The following is a 25965-nucleotide window of genomic DNA, read 5'->3' as shown; positions in this document are numbered from 1 at the left end:
CTTGTATCTGTATGTGGGCTACCGGTGAGGTTTCTCCATACCAAATCACTTTGCAATTTACAGAGCACAGGGGCATGCTCAGATGCGACGAACAACCAGGTTCAAACGCCATTGACTACGCGATACTGGTGAGCCACAAGACGAGATATAAGACCGTCTTCTTCGTCCTCCTTTTGTGAGCAGATCTTCTCTCCACATCAGGCTTCTCATCGCCAAACAAACATTCTCTTCACTCCCCTCCTTCTCACACACACCTTTTCTCCTACATACTCTCACTGCTTCATCTCGTTTGTATCTACTTTCGTTTCTTTCTTTTCTCACACACAAAGTCTGGTACTATCAACAAGATCAACCTTATCCCCCCTAAAGACCACCTCCTTCACCGACACCATCATCAACATGGCGTCCCGGCTGGTCCTCTTCTCCCTTGCCGCACTGGCTGCCGCGAACCCCATCAACCCAGATGGCTACGAGCGGCCGGCCCGCCGACACGTCGGAGGCATTGGACACCTCGCCCGCGCCGTCATGGCGCCTCAGCAGCCCCGCGGTGCGCCCGTTGAAGGTCCCGCTAGAGTCGAGATTAGATACGCCAACCCGGGTGAAAATGGAACTTGCGAGGACACTCCCGACGTTGGATCGAGCGCCGAAAAGGCAAAGGACAAGAAGAAGGACAAGAGCAAGGACAAGAGCAAGGACAAGAGCAAGGATAAGAACAAGGATAAGAACAAGGACAAAAAGAAGGGCGGCAGCGGCTCCGGCTCGGGCTCAGGCTCAGGCTCAGGCTCAGGCTCAGGCTCAGGCTCAGGCTCAGGCTCTGGCTCTGGCTCTGGTTCTGGTTCTGGTTCTGGTTCAGGCTCTGGTGGCTCAGGATCCGGCAGCTCTGGCGGCGGTGGCAGTACTGGAGGCGGAAGCGGCAGCGCAGCCAACAACGGCACTACCCCCGGCGGTGGCGGCGGTTCCGGCAGCGGCGGCAGCAGCGGCGGCATCGTAAAGACCTTCCCGACACCAGCCGGCACCGAGAACCTCTCCGCGGCGAAGACCATTTCCGGCAACTTCGACGGCGGCATGAGGCTCTATGACCGCGTTCCTAGCACCTGCACGGGCAGCGAGGGCGGACAAAAGGACGCAGCCTTCATCTTAGCCGACGGCGCCACGCTCAGCAACGTCATTATCGGAGCCGGTGCCGGAGAGGGGATTCAGTGCCAGGGCAGCTGCAACCTCGTCAACGTGTAAGTCAAACATGTTCTACCTCTTGAACGAATACCACAGACTAATGAATGAACAGCTGGTGGGACAAGGTTTGCGAAGACGGCGCCACCTTCCGCCAGAAGAGCGGTACCTCCACGGTCAAGGGCGGCGGCGCCCGCGACGCCCCCGATAAGCTCTTCCAGCACAACGGCGGCGGCACGGTCGAGGTCTCTGACTTTTACGCAAAGAACGTTGGCCAGTTCTGGCGCTCGTGCGGTAACTGCAAGGAGCAGACCGCTCGCACTGCAATCTTTAACAACATCTACGTCGACGGCGGCAAGACGGTCGCTCACTACAACGGCAACCTCGGTGACAAGGTCACTATTAATGGCGCTTGCGTCATTGGCGGTGCCACGGTGTGCAAGAACTCAAAGGGCGTCACTGGCGGTGGCGAGCCTGGTGATGCGGCTGATGATCCGAAGATCTGCGTGCAAACTGATGTCAAGACATCTGGCTGCTAAAGGGGCTCTTTGGTTGTTGTTCACGGTGAAAAATTTCCAAGGAGGCTGGTCTGACTTAGTTGCGAGGACTCCAATGTCTGTGTATCTTATTCTTCTCTGTATATCACGCTTCTAGACAGGTCCTTTGCGATTCGGACTGGATGTCTCGGAGTCAAGGGTTCTGTTCGAGCTGTAAATACTTGTATAACTGCAGGATTTGCAGGTCAATCAAGCACATATCTCTTCATGTCCTAATGTACCCAGTGATGAACTTTTCACAAGATGAATTCGAGCGGTGTTTCCCCTGACCAGCCATCGACCGTAACAGTGGATCACAGATTCTCGAAGTCCTGCGAGGGATTGTCGCTTTCTGCAACCGACTGCGACTGAATGGTATTTATTCATTGTGAAGAAACCGAGAAAGATTCTGGTGACGTCGTTGATGGTGACGCAGTTGGTCGGTTTGCAAAAGCTTCCCTGTCATGTCCGATTGACTGCGAAGCAAGATCACCTCTAGCAACTAGACATCACAAGGTAATGATGCTACTGAGAAGAAACTGCTCAATTTGATTGAAACGACACTTCGAGTATGCCACTTTCATGGCTAAGAGCTAACAAGAGTCTAATCTACTGCCCTCCACTTTCAATGCTCCATGTCACCATGGCGAGTCCGGCCAGAGCACGACGCGTGGTGCACCACTTGGCTCTATACTGTCCACTTGAGTTTCGACATTAACTTTTCTGTCCTTCCCGTCGAACGCTTCTCTGTCCCGTCTAGCCCTCGACCCCCACAAACGCGTGACTGCTTCACAATCAACCGCGTCATACTCTCCATCACTCCTGCTTTTCAGTACCCCGTAGAACTCGAAAACGGCTGGTATTTGTCGGTCGAAGTTCTCGCGAGGCTCCCACTTGTCCCTATGCTCTGGGGGGTTGATGGGACTGCTTTGCACTGATACCTTGATCAAGTCCGAGGTCACGAGCGCCACCGCTACCCGCGATTGAGGTTTGGTTATGAGGTGGCACTCCTCGTTGGCGTAATGAGCAACTTCTGATACCGTAGCGAAGAATGGCCTGTTGAAGCCCTTTGCTGTTCTGGGCCACTCTTCAGGGCACAGGTCGATTGTGACTTCGCGGCAAGTGAGGTGGATGGAGGCATTGCAATAGCGCGTACAGTCTTGTCGGTCGCTCTCTCTGCTCATGACGAAGTAGTTATTAAAACTGCACTCCATGAAAGGGTCGGAGTAGGTCCTCAAAAACTCGGGCGAATAAAGCCTCCACTGGTTGCCGTGGTACTCGTCCCCGGTGTATTTAGTAGGGGTATCGAACTGCGGAAAGGACGCGGAACACGGCTCCCTCCGGGCCACTGTTATCGCCTGGTCTTCTTGAATGACTCTGGCCTTCATTTCCTCATGAAGCTTGTACCGAAGCGCAATATCTGTTTCCACTGCTTGAACCTCGGCGTTGTAAATAGACCACCTCGCCTCGAGCTCCTTCTGCAGCCAGTCTGCCCGGAAACTAGGATCGTAGTGTCGGTACTCCTTCGCCTCGTCAAGAGGCTTGCCCACATACTAAAGTTCCACAGGACGTCCATTCAGAATTGCCTTTTACTCTTCGGGGTCGGGTTGAGTAGAGCGCAGTGGCGGAGGCGTGTTAACTCGAGGCTTGTAATCATCTGAAGGTGGACTTGATCCTCGCCAAGAGCGTATTGGCGGTTCCTTGAGGCAAGATTCCATATCGTCGAGATCGTACGGCTCATTCCCATATTCTGAATCAGTCTCTTCCGCATCCGGTTCATCCTCGTCTTCTTCGTAATCTTCCTCTTCATGATCTTCTTCATAGCCTTGATAATTTTTTTCATGGCCCTCCTCTTCATAGCCTTCCTCCTCCTCCTCCTCCTCCCCTTGCTCCCTCTCTTCGTCAATAAAGACCTGATTTCCTTCATCGAATTAAATGTGGTCTTCCTAGTCAACAAGAGTCTGGTCTTCATTTTTCAAAAGAACCTGGTCCTCTTCGTCAACATAGACTGGATCTTCTTCGAAGTGCTCCATTTTCACGTCTCGAGGGCCGGCGCTGCCGGACGGAAAGTTGTTTTCGTTTTCCAATGGTCCAGAGGGTTGACCCCTGGAAATGCTGGGCGTGGCTGAAAGGGCATTCTGGACCTGGCTTGCCTCTCCCCTTACGCCCCAGATGTCGACCCATTCTGTGGTAAAATGGCGAGGATTCTTCCATCTGCTGGTGAAGCTAGACGGATTGATGAGATCCCTGTGCAGGGTTAATCTCAATCTTTCCCTGTCGTAGATACAGATGTATGCTGTACAGTGCTCGTCCCGATTTCCACCCAGAGCCGCGCCGTCCGCGCAAGCAAGAGAAAAGAGTTTCTACGACTTGGGGGGATATGCCACATCCGGATATGGAAAAGGCAACAACATGATCTTCAGCGGCCGTTTATTCCAAATGATGGTGCCTCTACACATCTGCCCGCCGGCTTGGAACGTGGCGAGGTGGTCGCATTTGAGGCAGAGAATACCGTTGGGGATGTCGACATGGCCCCAATTTTCGCATATGTTGGTCGACCAAAGCGAGAACCACACGGGGGTCTCGAGCGAGTGTGTAGGTAGAGATGCAGAATCGACTTCTTGTCGGTCGAGGTTGAGACACTTTTGGAACGCGGACATGCCACGTTCGGACTCCGTCGAGTGCCATTGATGAACAAGCTGCGCGTATTCCCTCTCATCTTGTGTCCGCGAATCCTTAGCCTGTCGTTCGGCCTCCTTTTTCGCTTCCCGTAAATTCTTTTTCTTCGTTTCCTCTTATTTCCGTCTCTCCTCGGCTAGCCAATATTCAAGTCCCTTCGGAGACTTTGCTAATTTCGCCAACCTATTCCGATCGTTCTCATATCTCCTGAATTCGCGATCAGACGTTTGGGGAGTGGCATCGGGTTTGGACAAGGATTCTACGAAGCGTGAATGGCGCTCAAAACACTGGAGCAAGCTATCACCGTTTTGTCCCTTTCCATTTCGTCGGTCCTTGCCCTTGCTTTTAGTTATACCTTTGCCGCTACCTTTACCCTGGCCGCCGCTCGAGTTTTGACCATTGCGGTTGGCCTCGCGGCTCTTGCTGGGTTCTTGGAAGCCATAGTGAACCAAGCGCAGAGACCTTGCGAGTCTTTAAATATGCACAAAGGGGTGGTAGCGTGATATTGCTTAGGTGGCGCTTCGGGAAGGGCGGGCAGTTGTAGTGTAGGCAGCTCGATGATCGAGGAGCAATGAGTACGCAGAGAGGCGATTATCGATACTGCTCAAGTCGTATGAGAGACAGGTAAACCATATAGCGAGCTTGGTGGCCGGCTTTGGTGATGAAAGTTGTTGAAATCAAGGGGATATGGCAAAGTGATGGGAGCTTCAGTGGCGTGGTCCCACGATAAGTTCCCACAGCAGGTGAGCGCGCACGCGTCGTTGAAATGCTACCAGGGGTTGGCTGGGTGTTTGGCAGTTTGAAGATCAGGTATATGACCCAAAGAATTTGCGAGATGGCAAGGTTTTTAGGCAAGATTTGTATCGACGGTGTTGATGATGAAATGCTCGTTGAAACTCGGTATTTCAGGTAAGTAGAGTCACGTCGCCAACTAAACATCGACAAGGATGGACGCGTCTGGTGAGGTCACCCCTCCCTGACGAAAACCTTAACTAACCGTGCTCTCTCTTCCTTTATTCACCGTACGACCACCTGAAAACAACGCCAAACCCACTACGGAAGACTATGTATTATGGAGTAGGGCCTGGCCACTCGCCCTAAGTGGCAAGGAAGAAGACCGGCGCATCCAAGATGTCTTCACGAGCGGCCCTCTCTGGGCTCAAAATGGAAAATTGAAGTTGTGGTTTTGCTATGAGCGCAATGTCAGGTCGTGACATGGATTACAAGGGAACCCCAACTTCGCCCAGCCTCCGCACGCTGAAATGCAGCCGCCATCTTCTCAAGCTCAGTCAAGGTATGATCGAGTGACGTCGTGAAATCTACAGGCTTGGAAGCATCTGCCCAACTCAGCCTACCCTCTTCAAAGTATTCAATATTGAATTGCGTTTGTATTATCGTAGGACGATTAATCGGCAAACGTAAACATGACAATCGTGGTATCAGAGTATGTAGATGACAACGCCACTCAGAAGTGTCCCATCTCATTTCATCTAGTCTCATCTCATTCTCATCTCATTTCGCTTATCTCACTCACGACGTTCACTCACTCCCGACTGGGACCTCTCTCACGTCCTCACAAGCCATGCAGCCTCGATATTCGCCTTCGGATCCGGCGCCCCCTTGGCACTCTTCAACCAGCAATAATTCTCATCCGTTCCCTGCTTCCCCGCCGTAACCCACGCCACACCCACACAAGGCCCATCAGCGCTCTGCGTCGTGACAGCAAGTGCCGCGCACAGGTTCATGCAGTCTTCCATCCTCGTCAGCGGGATGTGGCCTAGGTCATTCATCGGGTAATTGTTGCCGCACTCGCGCACGAAGCGCAGATTCGAGTTCGGTACCGTGTACGTCTTGTTCTCTGAGCTGAGGTCGGGGCAGTTTGTCGTCGCTTCGCCCAGAATTGAGGAGGCTTGGCCTGGGAGCGGGATGTAGGCGAGTGAGGTTGAAGTGGAGGATGCTGATGATGCTGTTGCTGAGGCTGATGCTGAGAGCGCTGAGGCCCCCGAGGCTGATGCTGATGCGGATGCTGCTGATGATCCGCTCGAAGCGCACGCTGATGGTGATGATGCTTGCTCGAGTTTGCTGCTCTGATGTCAGACTCTGTTGCTTCCAAAATTTGGCCGCTCATGTTCACTTACGCTTGGCACGTCTGCACATACGCCGCATGCGCCTGTGCGATCGTTCCAGCCGCAGCAGACGCACCAATCGTCCCCAGAAAGAAAACCAACGCGACGATAGCTACCCAAAACGTCGCCACGGGGATGCCCCATATCCTCTTATTCTTCTTCGGCGGCATCCCCGCCTGGCTTCCGCCGTATCCAGCCCCGACCGTTGAATGTGCGGGGTACTGGTGGCTTTCGTACCCGGAGCCGTTGTGCTGATCTTGATCTTGGTACGGCGCGTATCCGCCCGGCGCTGGTGCCGGTACCGGTTCAGGGGCGGCGCCCGGCGCAGGCTGGTAGTACTTCATGCCCGGCGAGGGCGAGGCCACCTCGAGGCCCGCATATTCGGCGGGCATCAATCCTGTCTGGTATTTCACTTCGCGGTCCGAGTCTTGGGATGCCTGTCTGGAAGCGATGTTGCTGTTGTCCGGTGCGACCAAGTGTCTTTCCGGTGAACTTGATGGCATTGTTGATTCGAATGATGTGATACACTCCTCGCCTATGTCCACCACTAATCGACTCGATGGATAGATGCTTCAGGTATCAAGTAACGACTGAGATTAAGGGTGCCAAGTTGACCGTGACTATGTAATGAAAGGGCATGAACTCAAAAGGCAAAAATTCTGAAGAACCACATCTCGAGCCGGTTCGGAGGGGTGGCAGCCAAGATATACACTTACAACACCCAGAAGAGAAGGGCCGGCAGCAAGCAGATTATTAAAGCCCCGGCCCATCCTCTAAGACCTTCACCAATCTTCAAGAGCAGGGGAGACGCACAGGACAAGCAATCCTCCAAGGCTCCGTGGACCGTGATGAATGATCGACGGTTGTGGGAAAGCAAGAACCAAACCATGTTCCTTACCCTTGCCCGTCCCGCTACGAGCGGGCAGCACTGTTGACGCTCTTGGGCCTGGGAATAGGGACTTTGGTTTTCTCTTTACTCGAATCGAGCACTCCATCTCGAAAGACACTTCCCCAAAGGGAATAGCAGCATCGAAAGCCGCAAGCTGTAATGGATGCCCCTATCAAAGCTCGTAGGCAACGAGATGGTGTCCAGCGGGCAAGGTCATGATCCTTGGCGCGGTTGCGCCCGCTAGCCAGGGGTGGCGGAAGGGCGACCAGAAGATGACCTATTGGTAGGCCTAGGCAGCCCATTAAGGCGGTCGAATAACTCTGTCAGCGGCCGTGCACCTGGGGAGGTTGAGATGGCAGGGCCTGCGAGATGCAAGTGAGATTTGAAACTCTGCCTCTCTCTCCCTGGCTCTCAGTCTCTCACTGACGCAGTCGCAATAGAGCTGAGCTGCCAGTGGCACCCTACCATCGTGTGTAGGAACGGCCTCATCAACTCATGCTTTCGATAAACTCGTATCAGGGCTACAGGAAGATGTAACGGTAGTCGCCAAGCTCATACTTCCGGAGGGGAAGCCCTGGCCAAGTCTAAGCCACTGATCGCTGTGAAATTGCCGCTTGAGGCACTCGCTTTAAACGGCCCGGCTGCCAACGCAGTCTGCGCGGCAAACTGGTCAATCACAGCATATTACAGAGTTTCATCGCCAACTCGAGGCCATGTTGCTCGCGGCCAACGAGACCTCCTTTTCGACCCGTCAGATCGGAAGATGTATTGATTCCAGGTGCTCGGAAAGTTCAAATACCAAGAATGATGAGTTTGTAATCACATACAAGAAACCAGCAGTCGATTCCTCAGAAACCACGCGACAGACCTGAACGATGGAAGCCAACCCTGCCGAACCCAGCAAGTCCCCCGTTCAACGGAGTTCACATCCGACATGCTTAAACAGATGTCGACATTCGTTCTTTATGTTCTCCACTTGTCAGCTTTACCAAGGCAACAGCCAACAACGTTAACACGAAGAAGCATGTCCTCACTTCCCACTCAGGACTCTCCTCCAGCACGGAGCTGACGTCGTGTTCAAGATGGAGCCACCTGGACGGCCTGAAGCAAATCCTCCAGGCAGAAGGATTGCAGCCCCGGTCCCCGGTAGAGTGAGTGACAGCCAAATTTCGAACTGACAAATCTCGGCTGCAGACTCCGTCAGAACAGGACAGGGGTCGGCCACCGCTGAGACTAGACACTCGCTGAATTGTCCGTATCCGTGCTCCGTAGGGCCCGTACTCCCGGAGGTCTTCGGGGCCAAACCTGAACTCTAAGAGTACGGATATTTCATTCTTATTTCGAAAGTTTGGTGCTATGAGCTGTGAATTTTGCGAACAATCTACCGGGCTGCCGGGGTTGTACCCTTGCTTTGTCCATGTCCACTGTCTGCCTCTGCTCTGTAGACTGACAGCCAGTTGGTTTGATCAATGTCTCGACTCCTCCTTTGGGAATCAATATTACAAACTTTGGGGGCGGTAACATCTTCCGCATCGCATCATCACTTCCATCGCCCACCCAAACATATCAACAGCAATTGAACGTCATCGAGCCTTTCCGTCAATCCAGGGAACCAGCCCAACTCCCTCTCCCAAAGTTCTCGCCCGCAGTGGCCCAAGCCATCCCCGATTGCCACGCGCAGCAGTGCAGGAAGGTGCTCGAAATGGAACTTTGGTTCCCAATGGCCCGGCCTTGGGCCAGCCTAACCGCTTCTCATCCACCCAAAGCTTGTATCTCAAAGCCGTAATTACGTCTCCGCCTCTTTCCTACCCCAGTGAGATCTACAAAGACCATCCTGTACATGGTTGTTGATGAATTGAGGTGACCCCATCTGCCCGACTACGGATACAAGTGCCTGTGGATATTCTGGTGAAAGTGCGAGATATCCGAAGGAGCAAATCATGCATGACACCGCGGACTCAGACCCGGCTATGTTGCGACTTTTGTCGCCGGCTCTCGCAAACTCTACGCCTATTTGCTCAAATCGTTCAGTATGTACAAACTTTTCTATTCTTTTTTTCTCTTTCTTACGATCTGGTTGCGGTACTTCACTGACGTAAAAGCAAACGCTAACGTCCTAGACCTCTAGGTCCCTGCCTTGATGTTCAATGCGAGGTCTAGACGTCTACTTCCACGTCTGTAGCCTGCTCGTCAACCTTAGCCTGCTCAGCGAGCTTAGCCTTCTCAGCTAGCTCAACGGCCTTCTCGTGGGCCTCGGCACGATTTTCAAGTTTCGCCAGAACGTCGTTCTCAGGAGACTGCCCTACCAGATTCTCTAATGGCTTGAACGCCTGGCCTTGTCTGAAATACTCCCTCAGCTCCTTCGCCGACTTCCACATCCACTTGTCACACTTATCCATCTCCTTTGCCTGTTTCAACCTGAAGTCAGTCACGCTATTTCCTCAACGCATATCAAGCATCCAACGTCACCCTCTCTCACTCCTCAACCTGGGGAAATAAACGGCAGGTTCTTCCACTCACCTTCGGCTCAGCAGTCTCATCAACCATCTTGCACCATATATGAAGCGTCTTATAATGCTTCCTTTCCTCCAAAAATTGATCGTCAGTGGTGGGCCCATGCGCGATGGCTTTCACAACAAGACCAGTCTCCTCGAACGTCTCTCGTTCCGCGCACGCTTCGGGTTTCTCCCATATTTCTTGGTGACCTCCGGGCATCTGCATTTTGTCTATCAATTCACGGATCAGTGAGCATAAGGACCGAAGTAGTAACCAAAGTCCTTGGGCGCCGGGACGATGGCAAGGTCCGCGAGCGCTTTGAGGAACGTGGAAGCAGTTTCAAGGCCGCCAATACCATGTCCTCTGGTGACGAGTGCTGGGGAGGGGTTGAATCTCACTTATGCCGTGACTGGCCTTGCGCATCCCGATGATAACTTTCCCATGTCGCTCGATGATGGCCGTGACGCCTGAGCGGACGTGGTGGAATTGGGGGTCGTCGTGTAAAGGTGGGGGCGCCATGTTTGCCCTACGATCTTTCCAAGGCTATAAAAGGAGTGAACAGGTAGCACTCGCAGCGCAAGCCTTCTAAAGTGCTCAAACAAGATATAAATATCTCTTAATTGCAAGCGTCGTGGCACTGAAGCTCCGAGATTTGTCTTGAATTGATGGAGAATGAGTGGTTATTCATCGGGCTCGAGGTTGACTCATATACCTGCGTTGCCAGATCCAAACGCACCCTTCATTCGCTTCGCTCTTTGTTCGGCTCGATACCTATTCAGCCCATTCAGGACGGCAAATGTATTCACTTCGTCTTTGTCGGACAAGGGACTCTGTTCGCGTTGGTCGCACTCTGTTGGGCCGGTGAATGGAGAGCAAAGGTCGTTGGTAAAGGGTAAAAACGTATTGATCGGCTAAGTCGCATAGCTGCAGTTTGCGGGGCCACCTGGGAAAATCAGCCTGGTCAGCCTTGGGCAAAATGTGTTTGTTCTCGCTTGCTCTAGGTGACACCATCTCACCGCATCAATACACTTCGTTCGTACTTCGCCTCCAGGCTGTGGATAAGAGTACACTTGCAATCTGTAACAATGGTCTTTAGCCGGTTTTAGCATTGATAAAGATAGGCATGGCACATTAAGAAAGGAACAGAGCCGCTGACAAGACCGAGCCCCTCACACCCGTTACCGTTGCGACACAGCGCTTAGCATCACCACCAAAGACAGCCAAAACCTCAAAACACCAACCACAACATCACCACCACCACCCATACTTCAATCCCTCAAAAATAATGGACGATCTGGGAATCGAACCCAGGACCTACCGCATGCTAAGCGGTCATTATACCACTAAACCAATCGCCCATGTCATGATCTAGCCCGGACTTGAACCGGAGACCTTCAGTGTGACAGACGAGAGAGGTGAGGCTCTCGAGCTGTTAGACTGACGTGATAACCAACTACACCACCAGACCAAGTTATTGTTGAGAGTCGTGGAAGAGAAGCCCGCTCTTAGGGCAAGGGCGTGGAGATGGTGGTGGTGGTTAGGTCGGCGTCGAGTGGATGTGGGCGGACGGGGTTGAGGTTGAGGCGGATGCTCCGACGATGGAGAGGGGCCCATATCCATAAAGCATGGAGTCGATAGTCGCAAATCATGGATGATGCGAAGCGTTGCACCAAGTGTGAAAAGTAAATCATCATTCATTACATCTGCTTCCGTAGGGTATCATTACATAGCTCTCCAAGAGCCTTCGCGTGAGAGGAGACATCCAAAATCCACATCCTAAAGAAACCATGCACATACTACACCGCAAACATTATACATCTTTACCATGCTCCCTTCTGGGGCATGTTATCCGGATCCATCTCGAATCCCTTGATGCTCTCCTGCCAATTCTGCCAGTTGAAGTCATCCAAGTTGTCCATGTTGACGTCCATTGAGTCAACGGGCACATTATTGATGGACGTGAACGGGTCAGACCACAGCCACGGAGGCTGGTTGTCCCCCAGAGATGACGCTACCGTAGGTTGGGACTGCATCGCGATGGCCTGCTGCTTCAGCTGCTGTTCGTTATCAAGACCCTGTCTAGTTGACATTGCAGGTGATGGCACTGCCGAGGACATCATAGACTGCGACGCTTGCGGCTGCGAGGCGCTGGGCGGGAAGAGCGTATTGTTCGGGTCAGCTGCCATGGACTCCGCCGTCGGGTAGATATACTCCCAGATGTGGTTGGGATTGAAGCCGCGCGCCATCATCACCGTGTCGATGAACTCGGGCTCTCTCTGCTGCGGTGCGGGCGTCGGAGCCTGAACTGTCGGGTTCGCAGGCTGGGGAACCGGACCTCGAGGCGCTACGCTCTGCTGCTGCTGCACGGGTTGATTTTGCGTTACGTTGTTAGCCGGCGGTGGTAGGGGGCTGGAGCCGCCATCCGTCCGTACCAGGTTCCGCCAGCGGGTGCGAATCTGCAGGTGCTTGATTTCCATTCCGGGCACCGGTCCAAGTCTGGCCGGGATGGGATTCATACGATCGTCTACGTCCAGTTGGCGTGCCGCTTCCGGATCGGCTCTGAGACGGACAATCTCCGCCTCGCGGTGCTTCGTCGCCTTTGCGCTAAGCTTCCGCAACGGTACCCATACAGCCATATGATCTGCCATCCTCGAAATTTCCGACGGGTCCCTATCGAATCGCATCGTGTTGTTGACAGCTTCCCACCCTCGCTCCGAGGTCGCTGACCATGGCCGACGTCCGCCTTCCATGAGGATGTAGGCAATCGCGTGCCACTGTCTATAGGTCTGGAAGAGCCAACGCCATTGCTTGCAGCGGGGATCTGTGTTTAGGATGTAGTTGTATTCAACGATTTCAATGGCCGAGATGAAGAGCCTGTCGCGGATCTCGTTGGATAGTTCATGGCCGTTGCCAGGGAACAGCATCGGTTGATAGATGACGAGACTCATCTTGGCCATGATAACACGGGCGATCATGGCCGCCATCCAGAAGAGGGGGTCGTCGTCGGTGAAGCAATGCTTGAGAAACTTCTCCTCGACCCGATCGTAAACTTCGATAAGCATGCGCTCGCGCTCTTCGAGACTCGATGCGGCGTCCTTTGGACAGACACCAGCCATGGCCGATCCCACCGTGTGTAACCGCCGTGACAATGCACAGATTTCGTATCTCACCAGCGATACGGCGCAGTCGGTCTTGCCTAGGCGCGATTTGGGAACCTCTGCCATCCCCGGCTCAATGTCTGAATCATTCAAATTAGAGGGCAGTTCGGTGTCAAACGATCGGTCGATGATGGTGAGATCGCTGCCAAGCTCTTCTGCAGAGCGAAGGTCCAGAGTGCAGATAGCCCACCACAAGCGGCGTCTCATTTCGGTCTCAAAGGGAGGAAGATTGAAGTTTGTTCCGTCGCGGTGGATGCCCAGTCCTTGCGCGATACGAATCGCCAACCCAGTCAGCGTCCAGCAGAATCGGGTGTCGTCCTCCCTGCGGACCAGCGTGAGGAACATGACAAAAGCCTGGAGAACCACCATATCGGAGGTATTGAGGAAGTTGGCCTTTGCGAGTGCCTGCTCGAGAGCGAAGCGATACTGCGAGAGCATCTCTTCCTTCTTTGATCCAAAATTCTTCTCCACCTGTGAACAGGTTAGTTACGGCTAAGTGCGTGTGTATTTGACATGACATGGACTCACCTCTTCATCTTCCATCGATGTGATTGCTGCATAGTAGATAGAAAACAGCAGAGCTTCGTTACCGGCAGTTAGCTCGTCGATATTGCGTCGCATGTCGCGGATGAGCTTCTCCATGGTCGGAATGTGCAAGATCTTGAGCAACGGTTCCACGTTCTCCTGGTAAACTTGCCACATGAAAGGTATCTGAGATGGCAAGGGATGCAGCTTGCGCAAGTCGACATCGGAAGACCGGTATCCCAGGATAAAGGCATGGTGGTCCGTCGCAGCGTCGGTGTCCTGTATTGGAGAGTGGTCCGGCGTGTCCTCGACATCTGAATCATCGGTATCTTGATCCAACGCATGCGTCTCTTCTCGAAGCTCGTCAAGCTATGGCATCCTTGTCAGCACTTTGGGAGCAAAAACATGACTCGGGTGACTCACTTCGTCATTGAGCTTGGACCAAAATGCGCTGCTCACGTATCTGCTCGTCTTGCCCTTGTCGTGAAGCACAAGTCGGCCAAAGGACCTGCTTATGCCTGCTTGCCTCTCTACCGGCTTCTTGGGTTCTGGGTCCGTCTCCATCCTGTTGGGCGTGACAGCCTCCTTGAATGCACTCATGACGGCAGCGCCGCTCGAAGTGCTACCGGCGCGTTCAGAGCTCAGGTCGTTACCAAAAGCCTCGGGCGAATTGCCTGTACTCGAGTTGTGGCGACCACTGTTGCTCCCTGTGCCGCTCTCGACCTCGATCTGGCCGCTAAGCTCCTCTACGATGCCCTCCAACTTGCGCAAGCGCTTCATGAGCTCGACCTCACGCTCGCTCGAGTTTTTGGGCGGCGCATTCGGGTCTTTCGGTCTGGGACGGCGAGGAGCGCGGCCGGGGGCCGGGTAGATGCACTGGATGACGGCACGGCGGCAGTTGCTGCACGGCATTTGCTTGTCGCAGCGGACCTTTCGTCGGCGGCAGGTGACGCAGCTTCGGGGATTGAGGGCTGGCTGGCCGGAGGCCGTCATGGCCACGGGTTGATCGGGAGGTATAGAGGTCGCGCCATGTCGGCTGAGGGCAGGAAAGTCGTGAATGGTCGGGGAGTTTGGCGAATGGTGGGGGTTGGCATTCATGGCGTTGGCTGGCGTCGTGGGGTTCGACTGTTGACTTGTCGGCGAGAAGTTGTCCATGGTGTCTGTCTTGTCGGTCGTCCGTCGATTGTCTAGGGACGCAGACGCCGTAAGAGAGATTTGGTCGTTCGCAGTGGCGGTTGTAGTCGGGGAGGAGAGGCTCACGAAGGTTTGAATTGGGGTTTGAGGGATAGGATTCGACTGAGTGCGGCGGTGGTGACACACACAGTTTGGCTACCAGAGCTGAGAAGGCTGACAAATGGCGGGGGATCAATCCTGCGACGCTGTTTTGCTCTTGGCTCCAGCTTTACCCACCCAGAGACAACAGACGTGACACGAGACTCGAGCCTAGAGCATGCCAGAATCACAGCAGCCCATCCGATTAGGCGGTAAGCTGTTAAATTGGTTCCTTGGTGTTTGGTCGATTGGCGTTGGAAGTTATCTTTCGGTGACTCTTGGAGGGTTGTTGGGATTGGTGGGTTGGGCTTCACTAGACAGGCGACTGGAAGGCGCAGCCGCAACAGCAGCAGAGCAGCCAGGTAAGGTAAGGCAAGGGTAAAGGTAGGTGGGGGTTGGAAGATGGACGGGAGCCAACTCTGGTACGCACGAATGCCAGTCACCCTCTGTGCGCGGAAATAGAATGAAGTGGGAGGGAAAAGAGCATGGGAGCATGGGAATAGCAGGGGAGGGAGCACCGATCGAGGTCGGAGCTTAGACCGGCAAGCCGGTGGGTGGGGCAGGGCGCCTGCATCGGCCACGGCCAGCAATGCAACACTTTCCATTGGCTCAGCCCACCTCGGAAGCGGCCGTGATTAGCTCACCGATAGACCCTGACTGGAATGACACACCTGTCTCCGGTGAGGCTCGGTGAGTTACTGGTGTCGGCCAGTACCTCCGAGCTTCTCGGAAAAAGCGATCTTGATTACTCGGCGTTACGTTGCGTTGTCAGTCGACAACACGGGGCCATCCTTTTCACTAACTACAAGTTGGGTAATTCCCACCGGTTTACGCACGACATCATCAACTACCAACTTGACCGGCAAGCATGGAACACGATCTGGCTCAGGCTCCCATGTGTTGAGACGATGAGCACTCGCCGGCGGTCGGTGCTCAACATGTCCGATATCTCCGAGAACGGCGTCCAAGACTCTCGACTCTCAAGTCTCCAACCCAAGGTTTGCAACGGTCTGTGTAAGTCTGCCCATGACGCAAGGCGACCACTCGCGTTGGTGACCAGTTTTCCAAAAACTAACTCCTTCGACTACTATCAATCAGCCGAACCATCTTACCGTGTGGAAGTAGCAACCCAACTGGTTGATTCAACAAACACGTTTCCCCCATGTGCTCTGCATACCTTCCCTAAGAGAAGGCTTGTTCGGACGTATGTACGGCATGCCAGACCTGATAAAGTTTACATATTCCGTGCTCAGGGTATCGTAGCATCGATCTTAGTTTCGTTTCGTATCAGCGCAGATCTCTAGGAAACCCATGAAGCTGAACGTGTTTAGTTCGGGAGACCTTGCCTACTGCATTTGTCCTCCCCGCTTCCGGAGGGGGAACCACAGGCGAGACACATGCCAAAAAAGCCGTTGACACTGGCACGATATGCCGAGTATGCATACTAAACTTTCACATTTCCGCTTCAGAATGCTTGGCACCGACCAAGCCACATCGGTCATGTGTTGTTACTTCACCGAATACTTCACCTCGGTGTGGGTTCGCTCTCACATTTGCTCAAAGAAATCAAATATCGCTGAATGACAAACACAAGACTCCTCCTACATGATGAGGAAAGCACTACCGGCGACAACACTGGCCGAAACCATTATCGTCAAGATGGCCGCACCGGCCTTGTCCGCGGTGGTGATCGCCTTGAGAGAATTTGACGACCCTGACCCATCATCAGTCTTTCCTCCGTTCACATCGCCCGTCGAGTTTCCTCCCGTGGTAGCAGTGACGGGCGCCTCAGCCGACCCGACCAGGTTATACATGATCATCTGCAACGAAGTCATCTGCGGTCCCACGCCCACGATCCCATCAAACGTCTCATTCAGCCACGAGAATCCGCACGCCGTCCCCGCGTGTCCCTTGAATCCCGAAGCGGGAGACCCCGAACAGGTGATCGCCGCCTTCTTCCCGCTCGACAGCAGCAGCGCCGTGATGGTGTCCGCGGTATGCGCGGCAACTTGCGACGTGGCGGCTAGCCAGCGCGCGAGGTACCCCTTGAAACTCTGCGCGTCTTGGCTGCACTGCGCCGTCGGTTCGCAGTAGGCCTCGTAGATGATGTCGTTTTGGACAAACGCCGTCTGCACATCCGTGAGCATGCCATCAAGGCGGGTCTTCCACGTGTCGCTCCCCGTGATGTTGTACATCACCGCCGCGCCATAGAGGAAGATGCCGGCGTTGTAGGACCACTTCGTGCTATCGGTGGAGCTGGGGCATTTTCCCTCGAAATGAACGCCGTCGAGCACTTCGTGATCGGATGTGAGTAATCCGACGTCCGTCTGCCATGTCCAGACCTTTTCTGCCCAGTCCGAGTATGTCGTGTTCCCCGTATACCGAGCCAGGCGCGCAGCCACGTTGAAGAAGCACCCGTTCGAAATGGAGTTCTTGTAGTCGAAGCCGGCGTTCCATGTAAAGATTTGCCATCGCACACCGCCGTTGCAGTTCTCCGTATCCCATCTACTGACGTACTCGTTAAAGACTGCTTGGACAAGGGCGAGCCACTGTGGTGAGCCCTCTGGCGGATTCGGGTATTTATGTTCGGCGGCGGACATGGCGGCCATTGCCCAGAAGCCCTGGTCATCGTTTCCTTCTGTGAGGGTTTGGTTTTGTGGCATGTAGTCGTTGTCATCGCCTACTTGATGTAGCATGGCTTGCGTGGTGATTGTGTTGTAAGAGTCGTCGCCCGTGAGCCACCAGTAGTCTATCAATGTGCCAAACATGGCACCGGCCTCCCACCCTTGAGATCGTCAACACGAGGTCCAAGACAATGCTATGGACTAGACCTACAGTAATAGGGATCTGGTAAGTTTCCAGGGGTATCGCCAGTATTGTTACCAGTGTAGTATTTTACTAGTCCGTATGCAACCGTGCCCGCGGCACTCTTTATTGAGTCTGATATCGCAATACGTTAGCCAAGGCAAGATGACTCGGCGAACGCAGAGACCCTACCTTCATCTGTCCATGTGACATCGATGGCACTGACGCTCGCCAATTTCAATCCCACGGCCAAAGCCGGCAGTCCTAATGTTGGTCTCATCTCGACTTGTTCAGCTGGTAGACGATATAAACGAGCGACAAGAGATCCAAATCGCAGCGCCGAGCTTTTGGCAAAAGCTTGGCATCAGAGAACGATAACGACAGTGACAACGGCAACGACGTAAACATAAACGAGGCCGCAGGCCGAAGGGTGGCCCCTCAAGGCAGGGCAGAAGAGTGTTCGAGCTTAAAGGGCATTCCATCAAAAGGGCTGTGCAAAATCGCGGGTCCATTTTCAATTTTCCCTCTCTCCACAGCTGACGTCTGTAGCTGACGCGCATGTAACCACGTAACCCACTGGCATGATCTCGGGGTCCATCTTATTAAGACGATTTCGGCGGTTTCGCACTACGGCTCTCATTAGTTGTTCAATTGTTTGGTTCTAGATGCGGTGGTTTTTCTAGCGCCAGAATTCCAAGTATGGGTTGGTTGAGACTGAAACATACATGTAGAAATTAGAAGCCGTGAACTCCGGGCTGCCGTAATTTTGCATACGACGCTCACCGGGGTCTGGGGGGAGACTGCCGTGAGTGCGTGACTGGCGGCTCCAGAGACGACGAACCGTAAGGTCCCGGTCGGCTTTCCGTCTTAGCGTGCTGCGGGTGGTGGGGTGATCTTCGTTCGCGATGACGATCCACCCCTATCCAAACTCGAGTTGGTTCCCTCTCCTTTTCGGTCCTTAGCGGGCACGAAGTTGTGGAAAAGTTGTGGGGGGCTGGTGGACTTACGCGTCTCAGGATGCGATAGGGACGGGGAAGAAAAAAGGGTGCGGAATCGCGGATAGTTGACTGAAACAAGGAACAACAAGCCTGTCAACCTGTCTGCGTGTCTATTTTGGGCTGAACTCTCCTAAACATATTTGGGTCGCCGGATCCCCGATGAAAATCCTCATTCCTTTGCATCTGCTTGGCCTGGCAATCGGGACTTGCAGAGTTGCATCGTCTCTTTACTGAATCCTCAGACGGCGGTTGGTAGCTCAAATCCCGAAGGGTATTGATAATAGGTTTCCTCATTTTGCTTCCAAACCCCTTACTTATTTACTCTTTTGCTCCGCCACTTCCTTCCAAAAACTTTCAAATAACAGCGTCGAGAATCTACGAGAATTAATCCTTGCCCTTCAAAGGCTACACGTATCCTACGGTTGAACGATCGACTTACTTCAATCACAAATTGTTTGAATTTCCTCAATAACTCCAGGCCGGTGAAAATTTCACTGTCATTTAGCCGGCATCTTTGCGACGACGCGATTGTACCAAGTGTCCTTGACACCGACGTTGCCGTAATCTGGGGCTTGAGTCTTCAAAGGTGAAGCTATGGTCATAGACGCGAGTGCCGTAAATGGGACGCTAAACTTCATAGCGATGGAGGTGATGCGGCTGTGCTCGAAATCGACAAGGCTATTGAGCTATCGAGTGTGTAATTTCCTTACTGACGGTGGAGTTTTCTTGTGTTGAGCCGTAATTCGCTGCTTCCTCCTTGAGCATTTGATCTATCACAGCTCACAGCAAGTCGAAGATGATGCCCTGATTTTCGCTGTTTGTGGCAATATTTGAAGACTTATACACCTTCAGTATAGGCAAGCGGCGATGCGGCGATGCCTGCGGTAATTAGTGGACTGCAAGAGTCTGCGCGTCCGATACTCAGGCAAGCTCAATTAGAAGTCCTGCATTGTTGAAAAGAAAAGACATCGACTAGTCGAGGATTCGAAGGGACAGGTTTGGGTAAGAATGCCCCGTCAAAGTACGAAAGCAAAACCGCGGTCATCTCGGCAACACCAAGGAGTCAAGGACGACCCAGCTACTCAAGAACCTCGTAACGGAAGGCCTGTGCAAGTTGAGGATAAGTCGGCGTAAGGGCTCAGATTGTGTTCGCGAAAGGTTTCCAAGGTTACTCAAGGTGAATCGAGGGAGATAGAGGTCAAGACTCAATGGGCGACTTCGTAAAACATAACCCTGCGGTATAATGGTATTGCATCAAGCCGACTTTCATTGATAAGTCGAGCTATATCCGAGTTCATTCATTCAACTCCTGAGTCATCAAGTCCAGCTCCCCCGAAACGGCATTCCCTCGAATAACGTGGCAATTTGACAAATAGGGTACGATCGTAAACGAGGCCGTGAACGCGAGAAGCAAGCCAGCGAATATTGTCTAAACCTCCATTCTCTCCAGAATTTTGGAATCGCTCTCTTCCCACGGGTAGATTTCCTCAATTGAACGAATCAGCCTCTCGTGCTCAGCAGATCGAGGCTTGATGCAGACCTCAAATGGCTGCGGGTGGCTGATGACGCCCGTGGTGAAATTGACTACCGGCTCGACAACCTTGCCGTCAACGATCGGCTTGGTGAAATCATACACGGCAAGCGACTGAGCGATGTTGAGAAAGATGGAGTTATCGGCGAGGATGCGGCCGGGGCAGATTCGGCGACCGAACCCGAAGACAAACTTGTGAGGGTCCGCCTCAGGTTCGTGGCCGTCGGTTTGTAGGAAGCGCTCAGGTTTGAAGTTCATCGGGTCGGGGTACCGCTCTGGGTCATGAGTGAACCACCTGTAGACTTGTCTCAGCCAATGTGACCGATTACCTCAACTTGTTGACGGACTTACCAGATATTGGGAAGCACCATGGCTCCTTTCGGAATGAAGTAGCCTTCGAAGACGTCGTCCTCAGTGCTAGAATGGGGCAGACCCATAGGGCCGATTGGGTGCCAGCGCATGATTTCCTTCACGAGAGCCTCAATGTAAGGAAGGCTCTCCCGATCCTTAGTAGTCGGCAGCCTTCCATTACCAATTACTCTGTCAATTTCCTCTTGGGCCTTCTTCTGGGCATCAGGGTATACCATCATTGCCAAGAAGAAAGATGCGACTGTCGATACGGTCTTTAGGATGCTTAGTAAATATGCAGTGTCCACTACAACGAGGGGCTCCAAGTAGGATTGACCGAACCACTCACCGTGTCTGCGCCTCCTCCAAAAACAGCCAGTGCCGAGTATTTGTTGTTATGCTGGTCGAAGGGCGACTGCTCAGAGGAATCGAGAAGGTTGGCCAGATAAGACGAGTTGTCTTTGCCCTGAGCTATTTGATGCTGAACGAAGGCGTATGGCTTGTCTCTGGTCTCCTCCATCTGGGCTCTCCATTGCTTTGCGAGTTGTTTGAAACCTGTCCCAGGAACCCAGCTGGGTAGATATCGCACTGCTAGGAGTTAGAACAAGAGCTTTTCGGTCAGAAGCATGGCAAAAGACTGACGAAAGGGGAAAACATCGACGATAAAGGCACCGGGCGTAGCGCCCGTCGAGAAGTTGTCCATGGTTTCGGTAATCATGTCAAGGAAAGGATCTTCCTTGAATTGTTCCGCTGTGTAGCCATACGTAATCTTGAGGATCAGTGAACCGGCCTCTCTGCGAGATTTGGTTAGCGAAGCCGTCCTCGGACGCCTCTGACACAATGCATCCTTTCGCTTACCTCTTGATGTGTTCTACAAAATTTTGCGGGTCATCTAGCAGATGCAGAAGAAGATGTCCGACTTCAGCCTCCTGCCACTGGTTGTATTTCGCTGCAGCAATTCTTGAGCCGAGGATACGGCCCATGGCTTTGCGTTGTGCGCGGAATCGCTCGTCATAGACGGCCATGCCAGTGATATGCTCTAGACCGACCCTATCTTCCTGTCAGAGTTTCCACAGATCTGCCAGACACCCCAGAGCCACTTACATCTCGCCAATGAACGTTTGTGAAGGTCTTGAGGAATGCTTCAGTGAGCGCTTGTCCAAGAGGTCGAAAGCAAGTTGTGGATCACTGAGTATCACAACGGTCTGACCCATGGTTGTGATGGAGCTAATGGGACCTAACACAAGAGAGTCAGCTACGTTCTTCACACTATAGAATGGCCCCTTTTCTTCACACTGAACATAATGCCATAAAACTTTAAGCCCAGAACTGACCGTATAACTCCTTGTGCTTCAGCCAGTGAACGTAGTCCAATTCACCAGCTTTGGGTAGATCGTTCACGTTACCCACAATCGGTAAACCCTTGGGACCGGGGGGCAACGGGGGTCGCCTTCCATTCTTCAACTTATTCAAGACTCTCTCAATAGCAAAGGAGATGAGTAAAAGGCCGACGAAACCGACAGACAGCGAAAAGATCTCCATAGTCGCTTAATTGCGAGGCGATAGAAAGGCAGAAAACTTTTGGGGAAATTTCCTGCTGTTAACATCCTTCCTGTTGCGCGCTTGCATCTTAAATACGATTCTTGCATCAAGACCCCTGGGCACTAGATCGACCAGGTTACCGGGTACCCGTGTTGCAATTGCCAGCAGTAGGGCCACTTAGTTAGTCCGAAGAGTGAGCACTAACAAACCTCGCCAACTCCATTTGGCAGTCAAAGGTTACAGATTCAACTCTATCCCGGTCCGCGATGCAACATCTCGCTGACATTTTGCGGAGTCTGTCCCACCTTGCTTCGACCTTATTTGCTGTAGGAGGAGACACACTCCGGCCGCAGGTCTGCAATAGGGCTAAGGTGATGGATAATGCCTAGACATGAATTCAAAAGCAATTATGGTGCCCCGTGGGGATCTGCGCTGCCCCCGGCGAATCATTAGGCTCGGATAGCTGATTAGGTATGACTGGTTGTGCAATTCTCATGCCATTCTCAAGGGCTCCCACATGCTATTTCGAGGTTACATCGACTGCATACAAAGATGACAAGGTAAGATTCGCGTAGCACAGAGGGGAACCCTGAAGACTCCATGCTCGGTGGTCTGCGAGATTTGTGGATACTTGTTAGCTCGACATCGATACCTCTACCAATCCAAAGTTTTGCACACCTATCGCCAATGAGTCGAGATACTATTGAAGTTTGGTACACCGTGATCACGAATATGGTTTGGTGTGAAAGCAGTGATTTGACAAAATTTGAGGAGAAATACATAAGCGAATCAAGTAATGAACAAGTCTAAGCACCTGGGACCAACGACTCCCCCAAACTTGGCGGTCTCGATAGGGTTAAAGTGAGAAATCAACTGAAGTATGTCATCTGTATGCATGAATTAATCGTTGTTTATTTTTGGGCAGTTTACTAATAGCTGATGATGTTCGTCATGACTGTGTAGCTTTCGTCTGACTGCAGACGCATTGTTCGGTTGACCGAGCTGCCTGTCATCTTCCACAAATCATGGCGCAAAAGACCAGGCCATCAATTACAGGTATTTTTATCGAAAGGTTTCGAGCAAAGGTATAATCGTAAGTGACCGATAGAGCAGCTTCGCAATACTCTTCCATCTAAATAATGAGCTGGAGAAACATTGGGTAGGCATTTCATGTCCCGAAGATCTGGCGCAGGCAATCGATAGCGAAGTCTTCATCCCGATCAAACAATCGAGAGGTGGAGATTCCTGTCTGACGAGAGCGACAACGAAGCCAGTAAGCCCAGTATCTCTGCAAAGCCAATAGCGGCTATGGATTGAGGATGCAAACGAAATGCAGGACAATATAGGCAAGCAACGTAAGAGTTTGATCCGAACCGATTCAACAACGGCTCCACCGCATCCGAATTGCTCGATAAACCTAAAAGAAGGTGAATCAACGCGGGCTGCATCAAGAAACAGCGCAATGCCAAGAAAGGAATTGCCAGGTAGGACGCAGAGGAGCGATTCTTAACCACGTATCGAGATTGATTTCTAACATCGTTCTCGTCAACCTAAAAGAAGAAAATCAGCAGAAGAACCATCATTTAAACCTCCTTCACACCATAGACAACAAGCAAAATACCATGCAACTGGCATTACTAATTCTCATGAAGTTGCTGCGTTTAGAAGTCTTCTACGCCTGACCTGGCTTGCCAGCGACTGGGAGAACTGAGCGTAAAGCAAGGCGTCCACCGCCTCGTGCACAAGCATGTCGGGAGAACAGGGCACTTCTTAGATCTTTCCGTCGAGAAGCCCTCTCAGACGTCGCCCCCGAAGTCCACCTCATGGACAGCTGTCCCATCTTCGATAACTATAGAGCGTAACTAAAGCACATGGAATCAAAGAGCAGCTTCAAGTTAATGTAGCGCTGAAATTTCCCAAGGGACCTCCCGTGCTTTGCTGAGATCATGAAGACCACCGCCCGATTCATGACAGCCTGCGGTGCTTATTTGACACTGCTAGTATCAAAATCACAATCGGTACGTAATTCGTGGTTGCGAGGAGTCGTGGCTAAAGGCTTGATTTTGAATGGAGCCAGCGTTTCGAAAAGTGTCTAGTCGGTCTGGTGTTTGAAACTTGAAGATATTCGTTCATTTTGGGGAGATCTTATTCTGAACATTTTAGCGTTACGGTATTCGTGGGAGGCATGAGCCTTAAAAAGTCAGTCCGCTGACAATGAATAGCAAGTTCCAGGCTTGCAATATGCCAGCTTGCTATAATGTCGTAATTACAGAGGGTTGAATGATCGTAATGTTAGGAAGCTTAAATCAGGAAACTTGCGGCTAATCTACTTTGTCAGGTACTGAAAAGTGCCTCAAAAAGCTGCTCAGAAGCATTATGTATTGGGTTGGCTGGTAGGTCTTAGGAGACACCTCAGCCTACAGCCAGCTCTACGGAATTGATAAAGGCCTCAGCTACACTCTGCGCTATCGCTATTACTCTTCCAACACCAACGGCCGATTGTGCGAAACGTCTGTCACGGCTACGATTATAAGAAAGAACTTCTTGTTTGAGAAGTCTTTGGTTCGTGCTACCTTAAGAAAGTCAAGGAAATAGAATCACAATAGCAAATACAACTTTCAGTTTTTAAGTGATTGAAGAATTTACTAGTTACAAAGTATTATGAAAGACTCTGTATATTTATCAACATTGACTAAGGAATAGGTGGATCTGACATGAGGAGACCGTCTCTTGGCACCGAGGGGCATGTGAGTGATGACCTAGTGGAGCCATTATAGGTTGATGAAGCGGTATTTCTTTATTATATAGTGTAACACTACAGTATGGAGGATCAAGTCACTGACTAATACAGATCTGTTCCGATACATCTTGAATTTGGTGTGGTGTTTTTGCGACGATCAATATCAAATCCGCCATCGTCATTTCGATAATCAAATTGCTCGTATAGGCGATTGGATGAGTCATAGCGTAGGGGAACGGTTCCTGCACAGTTGTCATGACAATCATAAGAACCTTTGATCCAAAAGAGTCAATGATGTTGTATATACTTTCCAATATAGTAAACACAGCCAAGTCACATCATTATGTTGATTTGCACACTGGGCAACTTACGTCCATACATATTGAGATCAACACGAAGACAACGCCGTAATAAAATAATAGTCGATATTTGATAAGGCCATTGGCAATGAGTTCATGTTGAATGATCCGTAAGAACACAACGTTCAGCGAAATGTCGATGAGTAAATCAACAACCTTGTCGATAGGATCCCAGATCTTATGTAGATTCGTAAAATACTTCGTGTTAGCAATGTACCCTGCAAGGTAAATGCAAGTCACTAAAATATTCATAACCCCAACTATGACAAGCAACACAATTTTCATTATCCTTGCCCTCCTTTTATCTACTAGGAGAAGCCCTAGTCGATTCGCAAGGACTTGGGGGGCGAGTTGTGTTTGTAGAATCCAGAGCGCACAGCTTCCAATGGAAAGCCCAATGCTACTATCTGTTAGCTAGGAGGACAAGCAGGGAGTTTGACATAGCTAAGAACGTCCTGCCTTTTTGCAAGGTCTCCGTGAGCTAGGAGCCAAACTGTGACCGCCTGAGAGATATTGGCGAGGAGCAAGATCCAGATCCTGAGTAAAGTACGTTAAAAGTTGGAGACTTGATTAGTCCCGAATGACCTACATCCAAAAGTACAAATTGGCCGTCGACTTCGTTCTTGAGTAGATTCGGAAAGTCTGGTCGCTTGCCTTGAAAATGGCGAATATTGTTAACCCTATAGCGATTCCGAGAAGAATAGCCGGAACTTCAAGGGAATAGACCCCTGCCTGAGAATCTCGTGTAATCATAGAGGGTGGCAGAAAGGAATATAATTTCTAAGATTTGA

At 51.9% G+C, this 25965-nt stretch overlaps 10 protein-coding genes and 2 non-coding genes across 12 annotated transcripts; 2 read left to right on the top strand and 10 right to left on the bottom strand.

Moving 5' to 3' along the window:
• Positions 1-1041: 1041 nt before the first annotated feature.
• On the top strand, positions 1042-1709 carry BDZ83DRAFT_711617 (pectate lyase; the record flags this gene model as incomplete). The annotated part of the gene is made up of 2 exons (XM_060511604.1): positions 1042-1229; positions 1286-1709. The coding sequence occupies exons 1-2, from the start codon at positions 1066-1068 to the stop codon at positions 1707-1709; spliced, it is 588 nt and encodes a 195-aa protein (XP_060358658.1). The 5' UTR covers positions 1042-1065.
• A 538-nt stretch (positions 1710-2247) lies between these two features.
• BDZ83DRAFT_135711 (uncharacterized protein) lies at positions 2248-3188 on the bottom strand. The gene has a single exon (XM_060501245.1). The coding sequence runs from the start codon at positions 3092-3094 to the stop codon at positions 2345-2347; it is 750 nt and encodes a 249-aa protein (XP_060358657.1). The 5' UTR covers positions 3095-3188; the 3' UTR covers positions 2248-2344.
• Positions 3189-3295: 107 nt separating this feature from the next.
• BDZ83DRAFT_657212 (uncharacterized protein) lies at positions 3296-4366 on the bottom strand (the record flags this gene model as incomplete). Its single annotated transcript, XM_060510945.1, has 3 exons — positions 3296-3619; positions 3692-3980; positions 4164-4366. The coding sequence occupies 3 exons, from the start codon at positions 4364-4366 to the stop codon at positions 3296-3298; spliced, it is 816 nt and encodes a 271-aa protein (XP_060358656.1).
• A 161-nt stretch (positions 4367-4527) lies between these two features.
• On the top strand, positions 4528-4932 carry BDZ83DRAFT_135708 (uncharacterized protein). Its single transcript, XM_060501244.1, has one exon. The coding sequence runs from the start codon at positions 4658-4660 to the stop codon at positions 4886-4888; it is 231 nt and encodes a 76-aa protein (XP_060358655.1). The 5' UTR covers positions 4528-4657; the 3' UTR covers positions 4889-4932.
• An 832-nt stretch (positions 4933-5764) lies between these two features.
• BDZ83DRAFT_641089 (uncharacterized protein) lies at positions 5765-7467 on the bottom strand. The gene is made up of 2 exons (XM_060509532.1): positions 6524-7467; positions 5765-6467 (listed from the first exon to the last, which is right to left on the bottom strand). Exons 1-2 carry the CDS (start codon positions 7012-7014, stop codon positions 5951-5953), a joined length of 1008 nt encoding a protein of 335 aa, XP_060358654.1. The 5' UTR covers positions 7015-7467; the 3' UTR covers positions 5765-5950.
• Positions 7468-9390: 1923 nt separating this feature from the next.
• On the bottom strand, positions 9391-10912 carry BDZ83DRAFT_641087 (NUDIX hydrolase domain-like protein). The gene is made up of 4 exons (XM_060509531.1): positions 10609-10912; positions 10295-10552; positions 9921-10126; positions 9391-9808 (listed from the first exon to the last, which is right to left on the bottom strand). Exons 2-4 carry the CDS (start codon positions 10413-10415, stop codon positions 9557-9559), a joined length of 579 nt encoding a protein of 192 aa, XP_060358653.1. The 5' UTR covers positions 10416-10552; positions 10609-10912; the 3' UTR covers positions 9391-9556.
• A 270-nt stretch (positions 10913-11182) lies between these two features.
• BDZ83DRAFT_t297 lies at positions 11183-11254 on the bottom strand. Its single transcript has one exon. It is a non-coding gene; the product is annotated as a tRNA-Ala (tRNA).
• A 6-nt stretch (positions 11255-11260) lies between these two features.
• On the bottom strand, positions 11261-11364 carry BDZ83DRAFT_t296. Its single transcript has one exon. It is a non-coding gene; the product is annotated as a tRNA-Val (tRNA).
• Positions 11365-11716: 352 nt separating this feature from the next.
• On the bottom strand, positions 11717-14677 carry BDZ83DRAFT_591788 (fungal-specific transcription factor domain-containing protein; the record flags this gene model as incomplete). Its single annotated transcript, XM_060506476.1, has 3 exons — positions 11717-13525; positions 13583-13948; positions 14003-14677. The coding sequence occupies 3 exons, from the start codon at positions 14675-14677 to the stop codon at positions 11717-11719; spliced, it is 2850 nt and encodes a 949-aa protein (XP_060358652.1).
• Positions 14678-16452: 1775 nt separating this feature from the next.
• On the bottom strand, positions 16453-17936 carry BDZ83DRAFT_724151 (family 76 glycosyl hydrolase; the record flags this gene model as incomplete). Its single annotated transcript, XM_060512627.1, has 3 exons — positions 16453-17636; positions 17687-17791; positions 17849-17936. 3 exons carry the CDS (start codon positions 17934-17936, stop codon positions 16453-16455), a joined length of 1377 nt encoding a protein of 458 aa, XP_060358651.1.
• A 2147-nt stretch (positions 17937-20083) lies between these two features.
• BDZ83DRAFT_591778 (cytochrome P450) lies at positions 20084-22075 on the bottom strand (the record flags this gene model as incomplete). Its single annotated transcript, XM_060506473.1, has 7 exons — positions 20084-20480; positions 20537-20808; positions 20883-21121; positions 21176-21327; positions 21392-21583; positions 21638-21770; positions 21868-22075. 7 exons carry the CDS (start codon positions 22073-22075, stop codon positions 20084-20086), a joined length of 1593 nt encoding a protein of 530 aa, XP_060358650.1.
• A 2835-nt stretch (positions 22076-24910) lies between these two features.
• On the bottom strand, positions 24911-25579 carry BDZ83DRAFT_591786 (uncharacterized protein; the record flags this gene model as incomplete). Its single annotated transcript, XM_060506475.1, has 2 exons — positions 24911-25087; positions 25187-25579. Coding segments are annotated over 2 exons (570 nt in total), but the record flags the coding sequence as incomplete, so codon positions are not given.
• Positions 25580-25965: the final 386 nt, after the last annotated feature.

Source organism: Colletotrichum acutatum (assembly GCF_030867785.1).
Source record: "Colletotrichum acutatum strain CBS 112980 chromosome Unknown BDZ83scaffold_178, whole genome shotgun sequence".
NCBI lineage: Eukaryota > Fungi > Ascomycota > Sordariomycetes > Glomerellales > Glomerellaceae > Colletotrichum > Colletotrichum acutatum.
The sequence above is the reverse complement of the archived record's forward strand: the minus strand, read 5'-3'. Positions and strand labels throughout refer to the sequence as shown.